Below are 23,424 nucleotides of genomic sequence, written 5' to 3'. Positions count from 1 at the left end.
GATTTACTATGATGCCTACATATTTATCGTAGAAATAGGTTACTATACCCTAATGTTTAGATGAAAATTATTTCCCTCTTAGGTCAGTACTGTGGAATTATTATATTTCACTGATACATTATGACCTGTACAACTCTTTTGTAGAATTAGTCCAGCTAGTTTTGTGTGCTTGGTGTTGGGTTTGGGTGTGGGTAGGTGGTAGGGATATTTAGGGCTAGGAGGGACAGTCGACGAGGAGTGGGGGCGCCACTACTTTTAGGGTGCCAACCTCCACTGGCAGGAAGGGCTAGCCTATTAGGAGCCCTCCAGGGTTATTTGAGGTATTTCTCACCCTCCTTGGTATTTTTGGCCCTATTCGCCACTACTCTACCCTGCTCGGGTGTTGGTTAATTTATATTTCGTGTTTTTTCTAGCGATGGTTAGCATCTTTTAATGCATATTTATTATAAGTATTTTTTAGGGTGTTTTTCGATTTTTGGTTTTGTCTTGCTGCAGAACCTCATAATACACACATCTGCTGCTGCAGAACCTCATAAAACACATCTCATCTGCAACAAAACCTCATAAAACACACCTCAGATGCTGCAGAGCCTCATAATACAAACCGCAGCTGCTGCAGAGCCTCATAATATACACCTCAGATGCTGCAGAACCTCACAATATGCACCTCAGAATTCCTGATAATCCAGGCTACAACAGTTCGATATTCTTTTACTATTCTGTTGGCTTTTTTAGGATGCAACCACAACAGTTTGGAACACCAGGGTGACTGGTAACTTTACACAGAATCCTATCATGATTGCCGCAGCATAATACACCCTGGTTACGTCATAAAATTAATATAAAATCAACGGTCCTGGAAAAACTGTTGATTCGGCACACGGATGATCCCGGACAAGTACAACTCTTATGGTTTTATTGTATAATTTTGCACTTCATTGGTTTTACTATAGGTCTGTACTTTAATAAAAAGATGCCCGATGGGCGGCAGATGGGAAAGATGCAACTTCCTAATCCCAATTGTCTCTGCACAGTGAAGACCCGGATGGAGCTGTAGAAGAACGTGTCGCCTCCTCCTGGAGTGACGCACAGAACAGACATTTCTTGCCCCCTTTTTTTTTCTGGAAAAAAATTGCCTATTTTGCAGCTCCCCTCCTGCGCAGAACAAGATATGTTTGCCCTGATTGTGGTCTTGTCTTTGAATCATTTTTGTAAAATTTCCCATATCACTATCTTAAAAAAAAAATTAAAAAAATGGAAAGGGGTATTCAAATTCTAAGATCCTACTCCAACATGTAGTACGCATAATGATAATATTAGCAAATACTTCCAATAAAAATGCACTACAGTTCTCCTGATTAGCTATGTCTCTTTCTTCATGTGCAGGGCATTCCAGTAGCCTACGTATCCATGGTTACAACCACTCACATAGTGACAGTTAGTTGTTAATAGTCGTAACCATGAAGACCTAAGCTATTGCCCTGCCCTGCACATGGGGTGAGCGGCATAGCTAAGCAGAAGAACTATACTACATTTCTAATTGGAGGTATTTGCAAATATTATTATTACTACACCTACAACATGATGGTGTAGGATCTTGGACATGAGAATACTCCTTTAAGTTTTGGGTTCTATTTTTTAAATATGGGAAATTTTTAACGCAAAAACTAAATTTGCACAATGGGTTATTTTCTGATGATACATTGTCTTTAGGCACATCCTCTCCCCCCGGAGATTAGCGGAGGGGATCTTTATCCGTGTAGATAGTGTTGCATTACTAGGCTTTATAAATTACATATCATGGGGCTGAAAATGAACGAAGGATTGATGATCGCGGCCTGAAACATGGCACAAACTCTTTTTTTTTCCAACTCAAAGTAAACACGAATTTATGCAAAAATGCTTTTTTTTTTTGCAAAGCTGTTCATAGCCTTTAATATGCCATTTATGTAATAACATAGTATCTTTATATAACAATAATGCTGTATATCCCTGTAACGTGCAGGATCCCTCTAGAAATCGACCATTCATATCTATCCAACAGAGTTGACCAAGGCTATCCATGTCTGCTCTGTGCACTCAAGGGTTAAAAGTACTAGCGCAGAACTTTTTTTTTTTTTACTGGCAAGTATTTCTGGTCCACTGCTACTGCATAGGAGCTTAATAATATTCGACAAAGTCCTTGGATTAAAGAGCTTTATTAAAATTACTTTCCTGCTGCAAAAGACAATAAAATAAATGAATATAAAGCGCACCCGGCAGGAAAGGTTAGGAAAGCAAAACCCGCACTACAGAGGATTAGGACTTTATTTCCAGCTCTGTGACATGCGGCTATAGCGAGCGCTGCGTTTCGGGCAGGTTATAGCGAGGCGGCGAGAAATGAAGAACAGAATAGAATTTCTTTGGCATGTCCCAAGCTGCAAAAGCAAATGCCGTCCGTCCAGTCCTTTACTTGTGAACCCTTCATCCTACTGTACTTGCCCGGTACATAATCATAGAATGTTAGAGTTGGAAGGGACCTCCGGGGTCATCGTGTCCGACCCCCTGCTCAATGCAGGAGTCACTAAACCTTCTCAGACAGATGTCTGTCCAGCCTCTGTGTGAAGACTTCCATTGAAGGAGAACTCACCACCTCTCGTGGCCGCCTGTTCCACTCATTGATCACCCTCACTGTCACAAACTTAAATTGCTTCTCGGGTTTTCATGTGAAAATGAGAATAATGATGATTCCTCTACACTGTGACAGCCCTTCAGGTATTTGTAGACAGATATTAAGTCTCCTCTTTCTGTTTTTGCAAGCTAAATATTCACAGATCCTTTAACCGTTCCTCGTAGGACATAGTTTACAGTCTGCTCACCATCCTGGTAGCTCTTCTCTGAACTTGCTCCATAATAATAGTTGATAAGGTAAAATTTGCCAAAAAAAAAAAAAAAAAATCTGTAGCAAAATCTACTGGATATTTATTCTATGCTGGTGGTGAAATCCACACCTCAAACTTTTTGGCAAGTTTGATGTTACCCCTACTGGGATTCCTTCCTATGACAATTACATCAACTATATAAATAATTATTCTCTAATCTAGTTCTAGCAACAGAAAAGGAAAAATAAACTCTTTATTTTAGAATATATAATATTGACACTTTCAGACACTTTTTTTGTTAAAAATAATTTTTACAATTGGGCTTCATTAAAAATGTTGCAGTTTTCTTTCTATAGCCTCTGGGTTGTACAATGGGCTGCAGAGTCAGTTATCGGAGGATCCATAACTAAGCTCATTTCGAGAACAAAGTTTGTGACTCTTACCATTCTTCTTCTGAGCTCCTATTAGCCGATTGATGACCACATTGAAGTTGATTTGTCAAAACAAGCTCACTGATGGGTTCTCAGTCAACTCATTCTGCAGCCAACACAATGGACACAGAAGGCAAATGGGAACGTTTTTACTGAAACCTAACGGCAAAATAATTTGTAATCAAATATACACACATTTAAGTAAAAAAAAAAAAATTCAAAAGTCTCCATATCCTCTAGTGGAAAAAACTAATGCACTGGCATATCACACGAGTGCCTTACTTTAGCCTCAAGGCTATGTCTGTGTAAGATTGTGAACCCTTACTTTTATGGTGTATAAAGTGTTAAATGTCGTAGGAGTCATAGTTGCCTTTCTGGAGACACAACTGTTGTGTCGGCTATGTCCAAATGCAGGAAGGGGTTAAAGAAAAACAATGGCAGGAAGGCCATCAGTATATTATTCCCTTTCAGTAGCTAAACACAGAAATCAACAATCCCTTCTTTTGTCCAAAGCTTCCAACCTTCCCCTCCGGAGCAGCTGGGACAGAAGTTTGGCGGGTGTGAGTAAGTATGCAACGCCAACCAGTCTACACAACGTGAGCAACACAAGCAATTGTTACTCCAGTGTTGTCACCCGTGAGCCACGTTCCCTACTGCCAAACCATAACACAAACCTATACAAATCAATAATAAATTAAAAGGTGTAAACGTTGCGACTCCCTTATCTTACACTAATATCATCATTTTACCCTTACTGGCATATTTTAGAGATAAGATGTCACTTGTCATAAATGTTATATTTTTCCTTTGGTGTAAATGCCGCTGTTCTCCTGAATCCGGCGTTGTTTTTCTTTTGTTCCTGCGCCTCTCCGTTCCCGAGATATGGCCTGTAACTAAATCTCATCCCTTTAGCCAAATGGGTGTAGTCTTCAAAAAGTCTCCTCGCCCAGTTGGCTAACAAGACTAGATTTATACATAGCTTAGAAGAGGTCATATCTCCGGAACGGAGAGGCGCAGGAACAAAAGAAAAACATCGCCGGATTCAGGAGAACGGCGGCATTTACTCTAAGTGACATTAATCTTTAAATATTCTATTAGTTTTGAAGTGTACCTCTTCCTACTCAATTGGGAGTCACGGATAACTAACTGTATACTTCTCGGCTACGTCGCTATTCCTGATATTAAGCATTTCGGTGTTCCAGCACTCCCACAGTCAATAACTTCCCGATGGCTACGGTTTTACTTTTACAAGCATCTGGATGCGGTTTCAAATGAGAAATTATGCCACCGTTTACCTTCCATCAGATGAAAACAATGTTAAGACGCTTGTTTTATTAGTTTGGGGAATTTGCTATATTTTATGCAGGCGGTAAAGAAGTCGTAAAATTTCATCAATGTGTTTTCGAAGGACGGATTTAACAAAAACAGGGAGGAAATAAACAGAGGCGTTGGAATGTTGTCGGGAGCGCGTTCTCTTATTACCTTTCCTTTGTCGAAGTAATGGATAATCTCCTGGTACAGCTGTTCTTTTAATTGCCCTTGCGTAGTTGCCTGGTAACCATCCCGTTGAGTCAGATGTGCGGCACAAGCCTCCTCCGACCACTTGTAGTAAGATTGGGTAAAAGGAAAAAAAAAAATAGATTAGATGAGGAAAGTCCATAGGACACTAAAAGCATTGTGTTTTTTAAAGAGAATTTCAAAAGTTTAAAAAACTATTTAAAAAATAATTTTTAAATCGATATCTGTCAAATAGTTTACAAACTGATCGCGATCTTGACAGTCATCGGCGCAAAAATAATCAACTGAATTGGAAAAATATCCAGGTCATTATGAAGAAATTTCAGAATAATTTATAGGTACTGTACAATATCGCGACGGTCTCAAATTCTGCACGGTTTAATTTATTTTTTCTGATACAGAGCTCCAAATCCTCGGCCAAATTAGAGTTAAACGACTGCAGTCCTCAACATTAAAGTACACCTTTAATGTTCAGGACTGCAGTCGTTTAACTCTAATTTGGCAGAGGATTTGGAGCTCTGTATCAGAAAAAATAAATTAAACCGTGCAGAATTTGAGACCGTCGCGTCCCATGTCCAAGATCCTACCCCAATAAGTAGTAGGTGTAATAATAATAAAATTAGCAAATACCTACAATTAGAAATGAAGTCTAGTTGTTCTGATTCGCTATGTCTCTTTCTTCATGTGGAGGCATTGCAGGACCTTAAGTATCCATGGTTACGACCATTAGCAACGAGTTAACTGACACTATATCAGTGGTCGAACAAACAAGCAATCCCTGCTTGTCTTTCAGCTGTTGAACAGCCGCGAGACACGCAGCTGCGGGTACTCGAACATGTATTTTTTTTTTAACACACTGAAGACACCCGAGCATGCTAATATAACACCTTATCCGAGCACGTTCGCTCATCACTATCCGACATCTCTGACAGCAACTTATCTCACAGAACAAAAGGGATCGGTAGTCCTAAATCAGACATACCAGATCCAGATGAAGTCAGGGAGAGTCGAGAGGGCCACCATACACATTAGATTGTTGATATCAAGGGTGTCCCAATCCATTTTTGGACTTGTGGCAGCTCTGGTTCCACTAGGATTTAAATGAAGCTTTTCAGGACCAGCGGGGGTTAATGCCAGTTTCCCTCGCTGGCAATCTGTTGTAACTGCAGAGTATTAGGTCAGCTGATGTGGGTGGTGACCACTCCCACCATCCTTTAAATGGTCACCTGATGCATCAGCTGACTGTCACTGATAGAGCAATCTACAGTGACCAAGCCTGGAGTAAGGAGCTTGCTGGCTGCTGTGGTTTATCAGCTGGTTTCGTGATGAGTTCGTGATCCTGGTGCCTTTATTCTGCTGTGCGGTGCTTTGCAGCAGGGGAAGTTGCAAAGCTAAGTTGTGTTATTACCCGGTCTGTCTCGTGTTTGTCACTGTCCCCTGTGTTGTACTACCTGCAGTGCTGAGGCTAGTGCCCCTTGCCGGCCAGTGCACTAGCCAGGGAAGTATGAGGTGACAGCGAGGGACGAGGTTCCTGATGGCGGTGGGGGGAAGGACCCACTTAGGGCATTAGGGGAGTGCAGGGTCAGGCTCAGGTTTGAGCAGGAAGTGACCATTGCTCAATTCCCTATTGGTATGGCCTTCCTCACCCCCTTATCATCCTGTTGTGTGTCATGCCGTCTGCCAACTGACCCCCCCCCCCCGCTTTATATATCGTAACAAAGGAGTTCAGCCGACGTCCGTCTAATGTTTGTTGGGGCCCTAACTCTGGGCAGGTTGCAAAGCTTTAAGGTTAACTTATACACACTAGTTACCTTTTCCAAAATAGAAAGAATCTGGAGGCAAATTCTCTGAGAGATCTATGTCCGACCCATAGACCTTAACAGCTCATGTATTAATAAAAGCATGGATTTCTCTGGAATAAGACATGGGATTGCAGATATCAAGGTATCATTTTAACCAGCTTTCTATGAACTACATACCCATATAGATGGCTTAGAAATGTTATCTTCAGCTATCCCCCTACTATCCTGGCCATATGCTAGATGCAAAAGAGTATTTCCTGTTTTGGCACACGACCAGAAAATGTCTATGAAGGGGGCAGGCTGACTGCTCTTTTCAACAGCTAAGCCAGACCCCTTCAATGACAAAAAAGGGGGTCTGTCTTTGCCAATACAAAGCCAGCCTCCTTGAGCAGAGCATAGTCCGGTTGTGTTGTTGCTGAATGCTGAGCTGAAGGCAATAGATGAACATCAGGGATCTACGATAGCAGAAATATATATTTGTATACATTTACTATTTTAACCCCATTTATTTCTTTAGTACATCTTGCAGGTATTTTCTTTATTTTTTGGCAATTTTAGTTCTTCCACAAAGTGAAGTAACTACAGATGTGATATATTGCTCATGTCTGGGCGTCCTATCTGACCGTTAGGCCTGTTCCACAACTAAACGCTCTCGTTACTAATCACAGAGATGAATTACGGTGGATGCAGCTAAATAAAACGATGTTCCCGGTGAATGATCTTATTGACGAACGCGAATAAATCTACCCTGATTATTTTCCAGGAAACTGCGGTAGAAACGGACCTTGCCTGTACAATTTACAGCCAACTAGTCCGTGAAAAACACTCGTAGAAATATTCATAAAAATGTAACGTCTCACGAGACACTTTATAACTAAGTAGCAGAACTTTATGAGTGATCTCCGTTTCTAAAGCATTGAAGGAAATGTTCTTTATGGGAACAGCGGTGACAGCTCTGCAAATCGGGAAGTGGAGCCGCTGAACGTCTCTACAAGAAGCAGGTAAGAAGTCCTTCAATTAAACACCGGAACCAACACAAAAAATACTTGTGGACTTTTTATTCCAACCACTTTTTTTTCATTTGTATTTTTAACTCTTACCCACTGTGGACAATTTTCATTTTTGAACTTTCATTTTCTCCTACCCTCCCCCCTCCAAAAATCATAATTTTATTTTATTATCGGGGACTTGATTTTTGGAGAATGAGTTGTAGTTCTGAACGCTACCATTCCATATAATGTACTGAAAAGCGGGCGGAAAAAAATGCAACTGAAGTGAAATGGTGGAATAAAAAAAAAAAACCAAAACACTATTCCGTCAGTTTTTAGTCGTTTAGTTTGCGGTAAAAAATTACCTGGCAGAATGATTCTTCAGGTCACTACAATTTTGACGAAACCAAACTTTTTGTTTAGTATTTTAGTGGTTAAAAAAAATTCTGAACTTTCTAAAAAAAAAGAAATTATTTAAAAAAAAAATTGGGGGTCTTGTGTCACTATTTTCTGATATCTAACTTTTCTATTTTCCCATCGATGGACGGGAGTGAGGGCTTGATTTTTTCAATATCCTCTTCTGATCCCTTTTTACTGTATCATTGGGGGGAGATACTGCAACCAAAAAAAAAAAGCTACCCTGGCATTTAGCTATTTTTGCTTTTCACAGTTTACTCTACGCGTTACATAATTCATTTTAATACGTCGCGCTTTTAGGATGTGATGATAAGAAGGATGTTTATATATTTTTTCAATTCCTTTTTTTTTGTATTGGGTAAAGGGGATGGGGTGTTGACTCAAACTTGTATATATTTTTTAACTTTGATTAATTACTTTATTTTTTTTATTTAGTCATCCTAGGGTACTTGAACCTATAATCGAAGAATAATTGCTTGTACTGTATACTGAAATACCTTAGCATTAATGAGTACAAGGATGGCAGCGACAGGAGTCATCGATAGTCCCCAGGCTGCAATGGCACCTGATCAACATCCCACAAATCGAGTCTCTGGTTGGCCAATAGGGGCAAGAATGGAGGCCAACCGGGACAGCAACACTTATGCTGCTGGCAGCGGCATCTAGGTGGTTAAATAGCAGCAATCAGAGCTATTTAGACCTGTTGCTGATTGAGGCAGGTGCCTGCTGTATAACACAGCTGCTCATGACATACCCTGTATACGTATGAGGATGACTAGTCCTTCTAAAACACAAGAATGTAATGCAACGATGACGACTTTTGTGCATATTCTGCTCGGTACCTTTAGAAGCTTGGCGTGTAGCAGAAGCGTGTACGCGGCCTCCGTGTAGTTATCACATTCTTTATGCAGGTCACACAACTTGTACAAGTACCTAAAACATAAAAAGGGCTTTAAAGGTGGAAAATGGCTCCTCGGCACATCTCAAAGGTTCTAATTAATATTTGATACATTTACATAGGATATCTATGGTGGCTACCCCTATAGACAGATCAGGAGCTGTTAATACAGTCAAAGTGTTTGACCAGTCAGTCCCGGTCCTATTCTGCCTCCCATCTACATTGGAGTCATCTGACACTAAGTGAGGTTTTAATGCTAGAGGTTAGGACCATGCCGACTGAGGTACACCTTGTCGGTGTTATGGTTTTTATGCTTTTTTGATTAAAAACAGTGTTTACTAAGTACCCCATGTGATTTATATGCACTATTGTTTTTTACTTACAGCAGAGTATCTGCTCATTTTGTTTCTATCTTAGGTTTTGTCGTAAACAATTTCTGGCCTTTACATGGCTTGTGTCTTGTGTTCAACCACTTTTTTTTTCCCAATGCAGACTCCACTTTTAATTTTCAGTTGATTTCCCATACACCGCATACAGACATAAGGGATACCAGTTCCCCTATCTTTCTGTAACTCACTCTCAGAAGCAGCAGCACTGAGCAGCGCAGCTGGGAATCCAGCACTGGGGTGAGAAACTCTCTCTCAAGACTGATTTTTAGCAAAATATCAGTGTGAATGATGAGGTCTGAAGGTGGGGGAGGGAAATGGGATAGAAAGAAGTTACTGGTGAGTAGAGAATGGGGCATATTTCTCTAATAAGATATATTACAAAGTTTCTTATATTCACTTGCTTGTTGAAAGTGCGGAGCTTATTTAAGTATTTCTTCTCAAATGTAAGATCTGGGAAAAGGGGACTAGGGTAAGCAATTTATTAAAAGGACATGGACAAGTACTAACCCTTCCTAATCTCAGTAAGTCCTCATTCAGATGTCAGTTTTTCTCACATGAGTGCCATCTGTGTTTTTCACCTGTTTGTGTACCTATGAGAGTCTATGGACCTGTTCACATGTCCAGTTTTTCCTTGGTCCAAGTTTTCCACGCACAAGCATGGAGACTCATCCGATATTGATCCAAGTGTCAAATAAAAGTCGCCAACATAAGTCTATGGATCAGTGAAAAAAAAACTGAACAGCATTCGGATGCCATTCACGTACTGTCCATTATTTACGGACTGTTTGATAGCAGAAGATGGAGAAATCATTTTTTAATCCAAGAAAAACTGATTAAATACACTTGTGTGAACTGAGCCTAATGCTTGAGGATTTTACGTGAAAAACACTGACTATTGTGAGGAACGAGCACCCTTGTGCCCCTGCACAGACTATTAGGGGTGACCCTGAATACATTCCCCTAGGCTTAGCGGTCTCTGCCCCCGGGGAGACGTTTTCTGGTAAAACATCACTGACAACAAGGTCGTCCAAGAATCTGAAAGCCGTTCACCGCACTTTGATTTTTCATTTTTCCCCTGTGCTAAGGATGTTATATAAAACAATACCCACCTAATATACATTTCTTCCCTCTCAATCTCTTTGTAGAAATTCTGTGGAAACAAAAAAACAAAACATAACAAATAGTGCCTTTACTCATCTTTTCTGCAACCTGTCACACAAATGCAGTTTACAGAAAAAATAGCGCATGAATATTCATGGTCAGCCGGAATGTAAATTCAGAAAACTCTGAGTCACCGCACTTAGCCTGGGGGTTTATTGTGCTTTACAGTAACGGGAGGAAACTTTCCTCCAGACTGGGAATTCTCCATAAACAGTTATGTATCCGACCTCTAAAATTTAGATGTGACTTACAGAGGGAACGAAACCAGGAGTAAGATGAGCGAGGCTAGAACATTAGGAGCCGCAAACTCTGAGAACGAGTATTAGGGCAAGTAGTGCCCAATCAACAGCTCATTAAAGGGGTGGAATGTGCTCCAATAATATGTCCGAGTCCCCGCGGCTGCATGTCTCGCGGCTGTTCGACAGCTGCAACATAGAGAATCTATTCCAAGCAGCAGGGTGGCTCAGTGGTTAGCACTGTTCTCCCTTGTGTTTACGGGGGTTACCTCCGGGGTTTCCTAGTTTCCACCTACACTTTAGGTGATGTCATACCCTTGTGAGAAATGCCTCTTCGGGGTGCATACAACGTTCGGAACAAATTTTCTTGCATTTTTTTGGGGGAAAACGGTAATTCTGTCATTTGGATTCTTTTCAATATGGCATTCACCAAGAATTTCATTTTGATAGATCACAATTTAATGAATGCTGTGTTACCAAATATGCTTATATAAATATATTTTTTTGGTTTGTTTTTAAACTTTACCCATTTTTTGGGGTCCTCCTAATTACTGGAACCTATGATTGCACCCCACGATTGTAGCATAAGCTGAAGGGGTTGATGGCGGCACGATCAGATGCCTACAGCTATAATCACTACTGTTAAAGCTCGGTGCCGGCTGTATAGCACAGCCAGCCCATCCCTGTATGGAGGTGGCTCAGCTGTAAAGTCTTATGTCAGAAAGGGGTTAATAAACTGACCCTCTTGTTCGGCAGGCAGACCTTATAAGTAGGGCAACAGCTCCCTCCACATCAACAATTAGTCACGCAGAGAGTTCGTGTGTAAGGGGGTGTCACACAGTTTATGGGGGACTCTCAATTATCAGATGCTTAATGTACGGCATAATCTATAGATAAACTGCTTTATTCCTGTTACGACCCTGAAAATGTATTTTATTTTTTAAATCTGCCATAAATTTCCAGAGAATCGTGTTTTTTTTATTTAGTGCTAACTTTTATTGTCTTTACTAGGGGGGTGTGGCTCACAGAGTAATTATGCAGAGCAACCTAAAGACACGCCCCCAAGGAATCCTGTGAGCCACTCCCCTTTGATAAAGACCATAAAAATTCAGAAGTAAATACAAAAAAAACCTAATTTCTGGAATCGTAAGGTGGATTTTAAAAATAAATAAATTAAAATTAAATACTCCAGGAATAAAAGAAAGGCAAGAACTGAGCACTTTTGACCTGGTGACTCTTTATAAAGTAAAGTCCACAGTCTGTATCCCTACTGCCCTGCTCTAGAATAAAAGGGAGATAATACAGGACTGGTGTCTACATTTCTATTTTTGCCACTGACCAAGACATTGACGGTGCAGCTCATTCGGTTCTCCTTATTCTCATCGTGCATAATAGTCCTGTAGTCTAGAAGTCTTTCCATCAGTCGGACAACCAGCGTAACAAAAGTTTCTCCGCTCTTGGCCAGGTATTTATGCTTCCTGCAATGCTCCAAGAGTCTGCAAAAAAACCGAAAAAAAAATAAGTTGTCACTGGCCTATTCCTGACTTAAGCGTTATTTTACGCCAAGAGCTTCATTAGCACATTTTAATTATAAGCGAACTGTAAAGTTCACGGTTTGCTTGTTATTGTCCCGTGTGCCTATACTTAGGTATAAATCTTAACGGGTAATCAACACTTACATCTTCTCAAACAACACTTTGTACTGCTCGTCCCCTCGCCCTCCTTCTACCTCGTGGTCTAACTTGGTGATGATCTCGTTCTCAAACTATAGGGAAAAAGAAATGGAAAGGAAACAAGAATAAGATACAAACAATAACTTTTCAAGAAACAGTTGTGGCTACTGAATCTAGAAAAAAAATAAAATAAATTAGTCCAGCATTTGATAGTCCTGAAAGTCGGATAATGTTGCATTTGTTTTCAAGGATAGAACCTAAATATATGACATTTCTCAAGAGTAGAAGCTCAAGTGAAGCAGAAAAATGTATTCAGATGACCTCCCCTGATGTTGACCAACTTCTAATAGCTTATTGTCCCCAATCTTAACAACATGCATTTAATTGTATTAGTGGGCAATTGGACGTAATGCAATCTGCCAGAAAATCTAACCCAATTAAAATATTGTTTTTGGCAATCATCAGAAAACTGCCATTATATCACAATCTCCAAGAAGCCGATCATAATACCAGGAAAGGGACAATATGTTCCTCATCAGTGTGCCACCAGGGAGAAGATACTGCAGTGTCTAATCACGAGTTATATGATACTGCACCAGTGGATCCCCAGGTAGAAGACCCGGCCCCAATGGATCCCCAGGGAAAGGACTCGGCCTTACTGGGTCCCCAGCTATATGGCACTAACCACTGAGGAGCAGTATAGAACCCTGCCCAGCTGGGTCTCCAAGGACAGGACACGGCCCAGCTGGGTCCACAAGGACAGGTCATGGCCCCACTGGGTTACCAGGGACAAGACACGGCCCTGCTGGGTTACCAGGGACAAGATTCGGCCCTTCTGGGTCCCCAGAGGCGGGACACTGGGTACAGGAGAGACATGACAAAGCCCCACTGGGTATCCCATGGACAAGAAATGGCCCCCTGGGTATCCCATGGATGAGACATGGCTTTGCTGTATACCCCAGGGACAAGACACAGCCCTGCTGTGTACCCCAGGGACAAGACACGGCCCCGCTGGGTACCCCAGGGACAAGACACGGCCCGGATTGGTCCCCAGGAAAAGGACACGGCCCCGCTGGGCTACCAGGGACAACATACGACACCGCAGGGTTACCAGGGACAAGACATGGCCCTGCTGGGTCCCCAGGGACAGGACACACCTTTGCTGGGTACATGAGGGATAGGACACAGTCCCGCTGGGTACCTCTGGGATGGGACATGGCCCCCTGAGTATCTAATGGAGGGGACGCGGCCCCCCTCTGTACCCCAGGGACAAGACACAGCCATACTGGGTCCCCAGGGACAAGACACGGCCCTGCTGGGTACATCTGGGATGAGACACGGTCCAACTGGGTCCCCAGGGACAAGACATGGCCCTGCTGGGTACATCAGGAACGAGACAGGGTCCCGCTGGGTACCTCAGGGATGGGACATGGTCCCACTGGGTACCTCAGGGATGGGACACGGTCCCACTGGGTACCTCAGGAACAGTACATGAGCCTCTGGGTGCCTCAGGGACTGAGCACGGCCCTGACGGGACCTTAGGGATGGGACATGGCCCCGCTGTGTCCCAAAAATCAGATAAAGCCAAACACACGGTCATCAGTGCTTTTGCCGAGACTTCATGTAATTGTGGCTTAAAAGTCTTAGAGGTGCAGTTATTGTTTAGAAATATGACCTAGATTGGTGAATGGATGGTGAAGTAAGTTAGGAGAGGAGTTATTTCTCCAAAAAGAACCAAACTTCAGCAGCCAAACCAAGCCAGAGGGGTGTATGTTCCTGGGTCTGCTTCCATTTCTACTGCAAGGGCCTTTCTGATCAGTGCAATTCACACATGAGGAACATACTAAGCAGATTTGTAAGCTTTTTTTATTATTATTATTTTAACCAGAAACTAATATTATTGCTTCAATCTCTTGGTTTATTTTCCGCTCACTTTTCAGTTTCCAGAAAAAATTAACATAATTAAAGAAAGGAAAACAGGATCTAGGTTTAATTAAAATTACTATCATTATCTCTTCCCATAATTACGTATTATCTATTATCGTTTACAACCTTTCAGCAGAATTGTCTGCTTGATTAATTTAATATGTTAACTACTGTCAAAAATGTGACCTTTTCAGAGCAAAAATGAACTGAAACCTAGATGTTTTCATCATTTTAGATGAATGTTAAAGGTGAAAAAAGAGAGCACACAGTGTGATGAAGAGGTTTGACCTTTTGCTATTTTGAGGCCGAGACCTTAGAGATGAAGCCAGGCACAAGTAACACATAAAACTATGACAAATGGACTATTCTCAGAATTGTTGCTCTATTAGATGTAATTTATTAAACCAATTAACATAAAATATAAAAAATAATTAATCATTTATTTCCATTTCTTATAAAGCAGCATCTCTATTGTGCACCGTTGTACTTATCGGTCCCAAAATCCGACGTCCTTATCTCAAACACACTTTAAAGGTACCGTCACATTAAGCGACGCTGCAGCGATATAGACAACAGACAGCTCTCCAGCGACCAACGATGCCGAAGTCCCCGGGTAACCATGGTAAACATCGGGTTACTAAGCGCAGGGCCGCGCTTAGTAACCCGATGTTTACCCTGGTTACCAGTGTAAATGTAAAAAAAACAAACACTGCATACTTACATTCCGGTGTCTGTCGCGTCCCCCGACGTCCGCTTCCCTGCATTGTGTAAGCGCCGGCCCTAAAGCAGAGCGGTGACGTCACCGCTGTGCTCTGCTTTACGGCCGGCCGGCGCTGACACAGTGCAGGGAAGCGGACGCCGGGGGACGCGACAGACACCGGAATGTAAGTATGTAGTGTTTGTTTTTTTTACATTTACAATGGTAACCAGGGTAAATATTGGGTTACTAAGCGCGGCCCTGCGCTTAGTAACCCGATGTTTACCCTGGTTACCAGTGAAGACATCGCTGAATCCTCGTCACACGCCGATTCAGCGATGTCAGCGGGTGAGCCAGCGACGAAATAAGGTGCTGGCCTTCTAGCTCCGACTAACGATGTCACAGCAGGATCCTGATCGCTGCTGCGTGTCAAACACAACGATATCGCTATCCAGGACGCTGCAACGTCACGGATCACTATCGTTATCGTTGTTAAGTTGTTCAGTGTGAAGGTACCTTTAGACCTACTTCATGCAAAGTTAATTAGGCTGCGTTCACACTTTGCGAGACTGTGATAAAACGCCAACTTTTTCAAGGTAATTTTTCCAAAACTTTAGGCGAAAAAACCCCACAACATCGATTTAGGAAAATTTTGTCAAAAAACTATGCGGTTTAACCATAATTTTGCATTGTGTGAATACACACCTTGTTCTATTAGTATTCTTTTGGGAGTAAACCTAAAACCCTGGTTGGTGTACGAACCCCAGACCACAGCGATGCAAGGCTGTAGTGCGAGCAAGACTAAGATTGTACAATGAGAAACCATTCAAATGACTCATTTTTTTTCCGGTAGCGGAAATATCAGGATGTGAGAAACTGGCCTTAGGTAAATGGTCCATCATGAATGTATGAGTCTTCCAAAGAAAAAGCTGCTCCTTTTCTTAAGTTCTTTTGCTGGTTTTAAGAGGAGGGGGTTGGGTTTTGAAGCTGGGGCACTTGCTAGTTGCTTCCCTAGAGCTGCATCTAAATACCAAGGTAATGTGGCTTGTATGTACCCTGCAGACCTTATGACCCGGGTTAATCCCACCTAGCTGCACAGCGTAGAAACAGTTAGTCAAGGAAGAGGAGGTGGCGCTGGGCGGGGAATAGAGCTGGAGTGACAGAGGCTTTCGATTTACCATATCAATTCCACTGCAGATTTCTCAGTAATGGAGGAACGGACTGACCATGTAAAGGTATTGCTGGACTTGCCTTTGAAAGAACTACATGAGCATATCGTTAGGGGAGTGAAATCCTGCCGACAGATTCCCTTTTAAAGTTTATTGCAGCCTAAAAAATTTATAACCTATCACGGCAATTGCCACAACAGGGGACTTGTGTTGTCTGTCCTCCCCTGGCCACAGAACTGCAGCCAAGACTTCATTGGAGACGTAGGTCATGCATGCACCCTGCTGCTCCATTAAGGGGGGTGTCCAATATTAATTGCTCCAGTATGTTCCATAAAAAATAAATAATTGTAAGTTTACCTGCCAGACCAGCTCTGCCCTGAGCCCTGCAATCCCTGTCCGTCTCATAAACAATGAAACCTGACCACTGCAGACAATCAGTGGCCCTCAGAATGTTGGCCGTGGGAAGAAACACCGTTCTTCTACTTGGACACAACTTTGAAGGCTGAAGCCAAGTGACATTTTTATTATCTCATGAGTCCGGTGGCTGACAGAGTGATGCTGGTCCAGGAGGAAAATCTATGATTTTATAGCACCAGGGAAGAATGGGGGACAGAAGACCCTCTCCTGATAACCAGTGGGGATCCAGCCCAATCTAACAGTTATCACCAATTCAGTGGACAGATGATAGAGAACCTGATCAGGCTGTAATACCCAATAAATGTTACTGCCAAAATATAAAGAAACTTACTATTTATATATTAGTTTTTGCAACAACCAGACGTTCTATATTGGTGATGTGTGGTATACAGAAAAAAAACAAAAACACAAAGACATCAATAAATTTGTCAACGGCAACATTAGCTCGAGTCTAAGGTCTCGCATGTTACAGAAGAAAGCCAAGCTGATGTCAGGCCTGACATTTATGTATGCTACACTAAAAGTCAATGGTCAATCAATAAATAAAGAGAAATCTCTTGGCAACTTCTAAAACTAGAGAAAAACCAAGCAATACAAGTAGTAACATAATATTAGCTGACAGTACGGATTGAGTAAAAAGAAGAAGAATACCAAGGCACAATGGACAGACCCATGCTAGGAAGAAGCAGAAAAATGGCTTCATGACTTGGCTGTCCTGACTTATTTGGATGTGAAGCCTCCGTGTTCTGGAATGATGGATTTTCAGTACCCTGTACATGTTTATATTAATACTGATAACCTGTAAAGTTTGTCATGAATGAATAGGATATACTGTAAAGGATTGATATTTGGGGCTCCCAACAAATAGAACCCTCACAATGCAGGAGGATCCGGTGTTCCGGGTATAAAAAGTGGCTCACGTTGACCAGTTACCTCCCATGTTACATTTTCATGGCTATGGCCAGAAAGAAGAGCGGGCTATGCTACGCTATTTCACAAATTTGGGAGTTCCTACCTAATGAGGTAGCGTGGCACAGCCTGCGTCGCTAATTACATAATCATGGCTGCCGCATGTAGACACGCATTCCCATCTCAGCTATGAAAACCGGAAAAGGGTAATAAAGCGCTTTACAAAACTTGTTTTAATGTGGTGTTAAGCAAGTTTGTGTTAATAGAGGAGATCCCTCTGTTCAGGATCTTCACTTCTTTGCCATAGGCGAGAGCAGTTCACAGAGAGCGCCTCTCGGGCTCGAGGCCACATCTTGCCTTTTAATTGTGTAATACCTTATCCTTCCCTGAGGAGGCGCTGCAGGTAAATAAAGCACTTACGGTACTGATTAGTTTACAGCTTATTTCTGGGGTTCTAAAAAAGGGCATCTCCTTGTGATCAACTTATTGCCAAGGGTCTCTGCTTACTTATAGAGACTGTCTAAATCAGGGAATCCCTTGAAAGACTATTGGCAGGATAGAAATAGCCATGTGACGAATCCAAACTCCGATATCCTAAATGATCACAGTTAAGCAAAAAAGAGTTTCAGGATCTTGGTCCCGCTGCCATATCAGTAGTCTGTGGTCCTGTGAACCTCCTGCATCCCCGGCTCCTATTTTAGTTGGTCCAGCGTGACGCCTTGCCCGTGTTATGCCACCATGATGACATCACTCCAAGAGGAGTTTGAGATTCTGGTAGGTAGGAGGCAGTTCACAGTGACTACCGACATGACCGTTAGACCATGGTCCTGCAAATCTTTTTGCTTATCTCTACTAATGACAGAATTAATCCAAAGTGAATGTCTATTTTGTAAGATCTTTCAGTTACTTAAATGGCAAAACAATAATAAAATCCCAGGGTGTCCTGTTGCTGGGACTTTCAATGATCAGAGTGAGCAGCAGCAAGTATACAATTTCTCTGCAGCAGTCCCGCAGGTGAAGTGAGGTATTACACTCTGATGTATGGGATATTTTTTTTTCTAGACTCTGTTTAATAGAAAGGGGTCTTGAATATGACCACTTAAGGCCTTATAAGGGTGTTTGGAAATGTTTTTTTTTTTCAAACTAGATACCCCACAAATTAAAAACAAAATAAAACACAATCTGATGTGAAGAGACAGAATGTATTATAAATGATAAATCATTTGCTAAATTCAGCTGCGGCAGAATATGACTGCAGGAGTTCCCAATATCCAAGGGATTCGCTTTATTGAGTGTCTTGCCTTTTTAAAAAGACAACAGATCCACTAATGTAGGCATTCATAGACAGCCCCGGATTTTCGTTTCCTCCTGTAGGCTGGGAAATGGCAGAACAGCATTGTCTCTACAGTTGGCTGTCTCGGCCCATTTAGGTCTCAGTTCAATTAAAACTTAATGAGTACAGTTCTAGTTACTTAAATGCTCTCTGCACCAATAATTATTAAGCTCGAGCTCTTCATTCACCTGCGTAGAGAAGCATTTACGTCTCATAGCATATCTACAATCCCTATTTACTAAAACAATTAAACCGTGCATTTCCTTCACAAACTTATTAAACATATGAAGAAAATCCTCTTGGGTGGCGCTCAGCTAAGTAACATTTAACTTGGGCTTCTCCAGATAAAACACTTGTTTTAATTATTTGATTATTTTCATTAGATCCTTCTATGTACATAAAATGGGTTTATTACAACAATAAACCTTTCCTTTACGTCATATGGAGCCATATATAGCCATATATATAGCATATGGACGCCATAGAGGTGTGCACACGGCCTGTCAATATATTACATAGTCTTCCCTTGATGCAAGTGGCTGGGATAAGATTTGAGTTAAAAGATTTTCAGAATCTTAATACAGCGGTCTAGTCAGTAGTCGATGGCCACCAGATCAGAGTCTTATGAACTTCATTTCTGGCACCTCTTTTGATTAGTAAGCCTGGCGCGATGTCATCGATGTGGTGCTGATTAATCACAAACCGAGTTGAAGATGTCGGCCGGTAGGAGACGTGTTGGGGCTCTGGTCTGGCAGCCTTGGGATATCAATGTGGCAGCATCAGGCAGCCTTAACATATCGATGTGGCCATGTCAGACAGCCTTGGGATATCGATCTGGCCGCGTCAGACAGCCTTGGGATATCGATGTGGCCGCATCAGACAGCCTAGGGATATCGATGTGGCCCCATCAGACAGCCTAGGGACATCAATGTGGCCGCATCAGAGCCTTGGGATATCGATGTGGCCGCCTCAGACAGCCTAGGGATATCGATGTGGCCGCCTCAGACAGCCTAGGGACATCGATGTGGCCGCATCAGACAGCCTAGGGACATCGATGTGGACGCATCAGACAGCCTAGGGACATCGATGTGGCCGCATCAGACAGCCTAGGGACATCGATGTGGCCGCATCAGACAGCCTTGTGATATCGATGTGGCCATGTCAGACAGCCTTGGGATAGCGATGTGGCCGCATCAGACAGCCTTGTGATATCGATGTGGCCATGTCAGACAGGTTTGGGATATCGATGTCGCCGCATCAGACAGGTTTGGGATATCGATGTGGCCGCGTCAGACAGGTTTGGGATATCGATGTGGCCGCGTCAGACAGGTTTGGGATATCGATGTGGCCGTGCCAGACAGCCTAGGGATATCGATGTAGCTGCGTCAGACAGCCTAGGGATATTGATGTAGCTGCGTCAGACAGCCTTGGGATATCGATGTGGCCGCATCAGACAGCCTTGGGATATCGATGTGGCCGCATCAGTCAGCCTTGGGATATCGATGTGGCTGTGTCAGACAGTCTTGGGATATTGATGTGGCCGTGTCAGACAGCCTTGGGATATTGATGTGGCCAGGTCAGTCAGCCTTGGGATATCGATGTGGCCAGGTCAGACAGCCTTGGAATATCGATGTGGCCGCGTCAGACAGGTTTGGGATATCGATGTGGCCGGGTCAGACAGCCTTGGGATATCGATGTGGCTGTGTCAGACAGCCTAGGGATATCGATGTAGCCGCATCAGACAGCCTTGGAATATCGATGTGGCCGGGTCAGTCAGCCTTGGGATATCGATGTGGCCACTTCTGGCAGCATTGGGAATTGGATATTGATGTGAATGCTGGACAAGAGTCCGGTGAATGTTTTTGATTAATTCTAGCTGGCATGTAATCATACACTTCCCAAGCAGCATTCAAGGTTTTCCTCCTATTGAAAGGCAAAGGAGAAATCCAACCTGAAATTTTCTGTTATGAACGGCACAATATGGTATTGAGATTATATCATGACAAACTCAATTTACAAAAAGTTAAGGGAATAGACAAAGAGTCAGCCAAGACACAGAAGGAGCACGCATAAGTTAAAATAAATATTTACAATTCCCTGTCTGACCACATGGTGCGCTGTTGGAGGAGATTACTGTAAGACGATATTTTAATGCACCACGTAGTGACGGTAATATGGCAATCATGAAGAACATAAATTACTCATCAATTACTAAAAGTTATTTTCTGACTGCTGTTGACTTGCTCTTAGGGAGTTCCTATTGTGTCACAATTATAAAGGGAGGCCTTCCTAAAATAACAGTGTGCTATGTACCATATGTAATGGGTTCTTAAAAATGTACGGCAGATACACCGCTATAGGGGAAATGTGAGAATAGCAGCCTGATTACCCTCTGTTCACCTCGCCTTCCTATACATATTGGTGTCGCTTTTGCACACCCCAGATGACAATTGCGTATTTTTAGCAGCGAGACTCCTGTGAATCTCACAAGAACAGCCAATATAACGACCTCTTCTAGGATCTGCGGGTGTAGAAGATTCGGCTTCTTGTAGAACGGCCTGAAGAGTCTTTTAATTCCGTGCTCACATTTCTCTGTAATAGATAGCGGTGCAGAAGTAAATGCTGATGGGATCCGCTGCCTGTCCACACACACACTGACCCGCTGAGACTCGGCACAGCAGCGTGGGAGTGAGTGGGAGATCAATGAGACATCTCTTTATACAGGGAATGAAACGCGCTAACAGGCTTTGTACACATTTGCAGTCTGGGTGCTATTGTGCGGACCCTGTGGACACATTGTAGAGCAAGGAACACCCTTAATTAATCCTCGAGATGAAAGCGCAGGGGGTTACGAAGACTTAATGAGACAGACAGGGAAAGTTCAGTGTTTCCTGATGACGGCTATATATGAGCGGAACATTTTTTTTACTCACTGCTCCGTGCTGTTAATAATGGTGCAACTTAAAGGGGTATTCCCATGTCATACCAAATTACCAACATATGCCATAATTTTATGATGAGTCTGTGGGGGTCCCAGAGGTCAGAAAACCAGACCTTTTTTACTTCCTGTAGCTTGTGTTAGTCAACATATTTGGAAGCACAACACAGAGGTTGTCACCATTTATCATACTATATTATTGTCCAGACTAAACAATTCATGACCTGTTCCGAGCTCACTCATCACTTGTATGCAACACAGACAAACGCTGATCGGTGGAAGTGTTGGACGTCCACCGATCTCATATTGTTGACATATCCAACGCGATAAGTCATCAATGGTTGGGTCATGGATAACACCATCAAAAAGTATCAGCAGTACATATTCATGGACGAGAATGGGGCTGGTTGCCGTTCCCTGAACAGCTGAGTGGCCAGAAGGGAAAAATTAGAAGGGCATTAGTGATGATAGAAAGTGCTTAGATAAGGTGTTATTCAGAGCATGCTCATGTGCTAAAAAGTATACTACGATCTTAGCATATAAAATAATGCCGGCTACATTTTAGAATCTGTGACACTTGGTGGATTGACATCTGAATAAATTGCACCAGTGACAGTCTCAACCCCTGGTCCACCTGTATATAAATGGGCAACACACAATTAGTAGAACGGATCAGATGAAATCTCATTTTTATGCCTCCTAAGCTGGCAACTCTTCTTACCATCTGAAAACTCCTCGTAGAATGAAATTCACATTGCATCATGTCAAAGAAAATCGGGATGGTGGCTTTACGCAGTTCTGTCTCAGGGATCAGCGTCATTTCCAGGATGGGACCGACCATTTCAGGAATGAATTTGATTTTGTGTTGACCTTTGAGGAGGAGGAAAGAAAAAGACAAAAAATGAAAAAAAAATAAAAATAAAAGTAAAACAAAGAAAGTTGATTTCAGGCAAGTGGTAAGAAAGGATAGAAAGGCTGCAGAGGATAACAGCGGCGCCCTCCTTCCTTCTTAGGATATGTCTTCATGTAGAGTAGATAACCTTCACGGTCTTCGTAAAATTAGCAGAAAAACATTAAAACAGCACCATGCAATATAAAAGAAAATAAACACAATACTAAAAATGGGGTGCTTCCATGGGTCCCCGCCAGTCTCTGTACGAACTGACCTCCTGTGATTATCTCTCTCATGTGATGTGCCGTCATCACAGGAGGTCGACTGTATGAACACCGATGGGACCAGAAAAGGGAGTAACGCAAATGCCAGGAAAGGGGAGTATGGTGGCGGCTTCTTTATATTACATATATAATAAAGAACCCGCCTCCATACTCCCCTTATATTTGTCAATTAAAGCACTAATAATGTTCTGTAGTGTGAGGATGCGATCCTAAATGTAAACTTAAGCAACTTTCTAAATGGTCTTCACTAAAACTTTTCTAGTAGTTTGCTGCTGCATAGTGTTTTTAAAGGGGTTCATCCCGTCCAATATAGGGGCTGCAGTTTATATTATAAAACAAACCTGCCTTTCTTGGGCGCACCAGCAAGTCTCCACCGCTGCCCCCGATGCCTGGCATGGACTGCAGCGTTGATGTCACATTGACAGCGTGGCAGGCAATCTGTGCACTCACAGCTCTGAAAGCAGTGTTCCACCCACACTGGCAG

General features: G+C 42.5%; 1 protein-coding gene across 1 annotated transcript in view; it reads right to left on the bottom strand.

The window, feature by feature from the left end:
- DOCK1 (dedicator of cytokinesis 1) overlaps positions 1-23,424 on the bottom strand; it is a 478,132-nt gene that overhangs the window by 76,045 nt on the left and 378,663 nt on the right. Inside the window, exons 33-38 of the mRNA XM_077258384.1 lie at positions 22,486-22,634; positions 12,382-12,467; positions 12,042-12,198; positions 10,415-10,455; positions 8,861-8,951; positions 4,775-4,894 (exon numbers count right to left, since the gene is read on the bottom strand). Of these exons, the coding sequence (XP_077114499.1) occupies positions 4,775-4,894; positions 8,861-8,951; positions 10,415-10,455; positions 12,042-12,198; positions 12,382-12,467; positions 22,486-22,634 (644 nt within the window). The remainder of the gene's footprint in view (positions 1-4,774; positions 4,895-8,860; positions 8,952-10,414; positions 10,456-12,041; positions 12,199-12,381; positions 12,468-22,485; positions 22,635-23,424) is intronic.

Source organism: Ranitomeya variabilis, chromosome 4, assembly GCF_051348905.1.
Source record: "Ranitomeya variabilis isolate aRanVar5 chromosome 4, aRanVar5.hap1, whole genome shotgun sequence".
NCBI classification, from domain to species: domain Eukaryota; kingdom Metazoa; phylum Chordata; class Amphibia; order Anura; family Dendrobatidae; genus Ranitomeya; species Ranitomeya variabilis.
The sequence above is the reverse complement of the archived record's forward strand: the minus strand, read 5'-3'. Positions and strand labels throughout refer to the sequence as shown.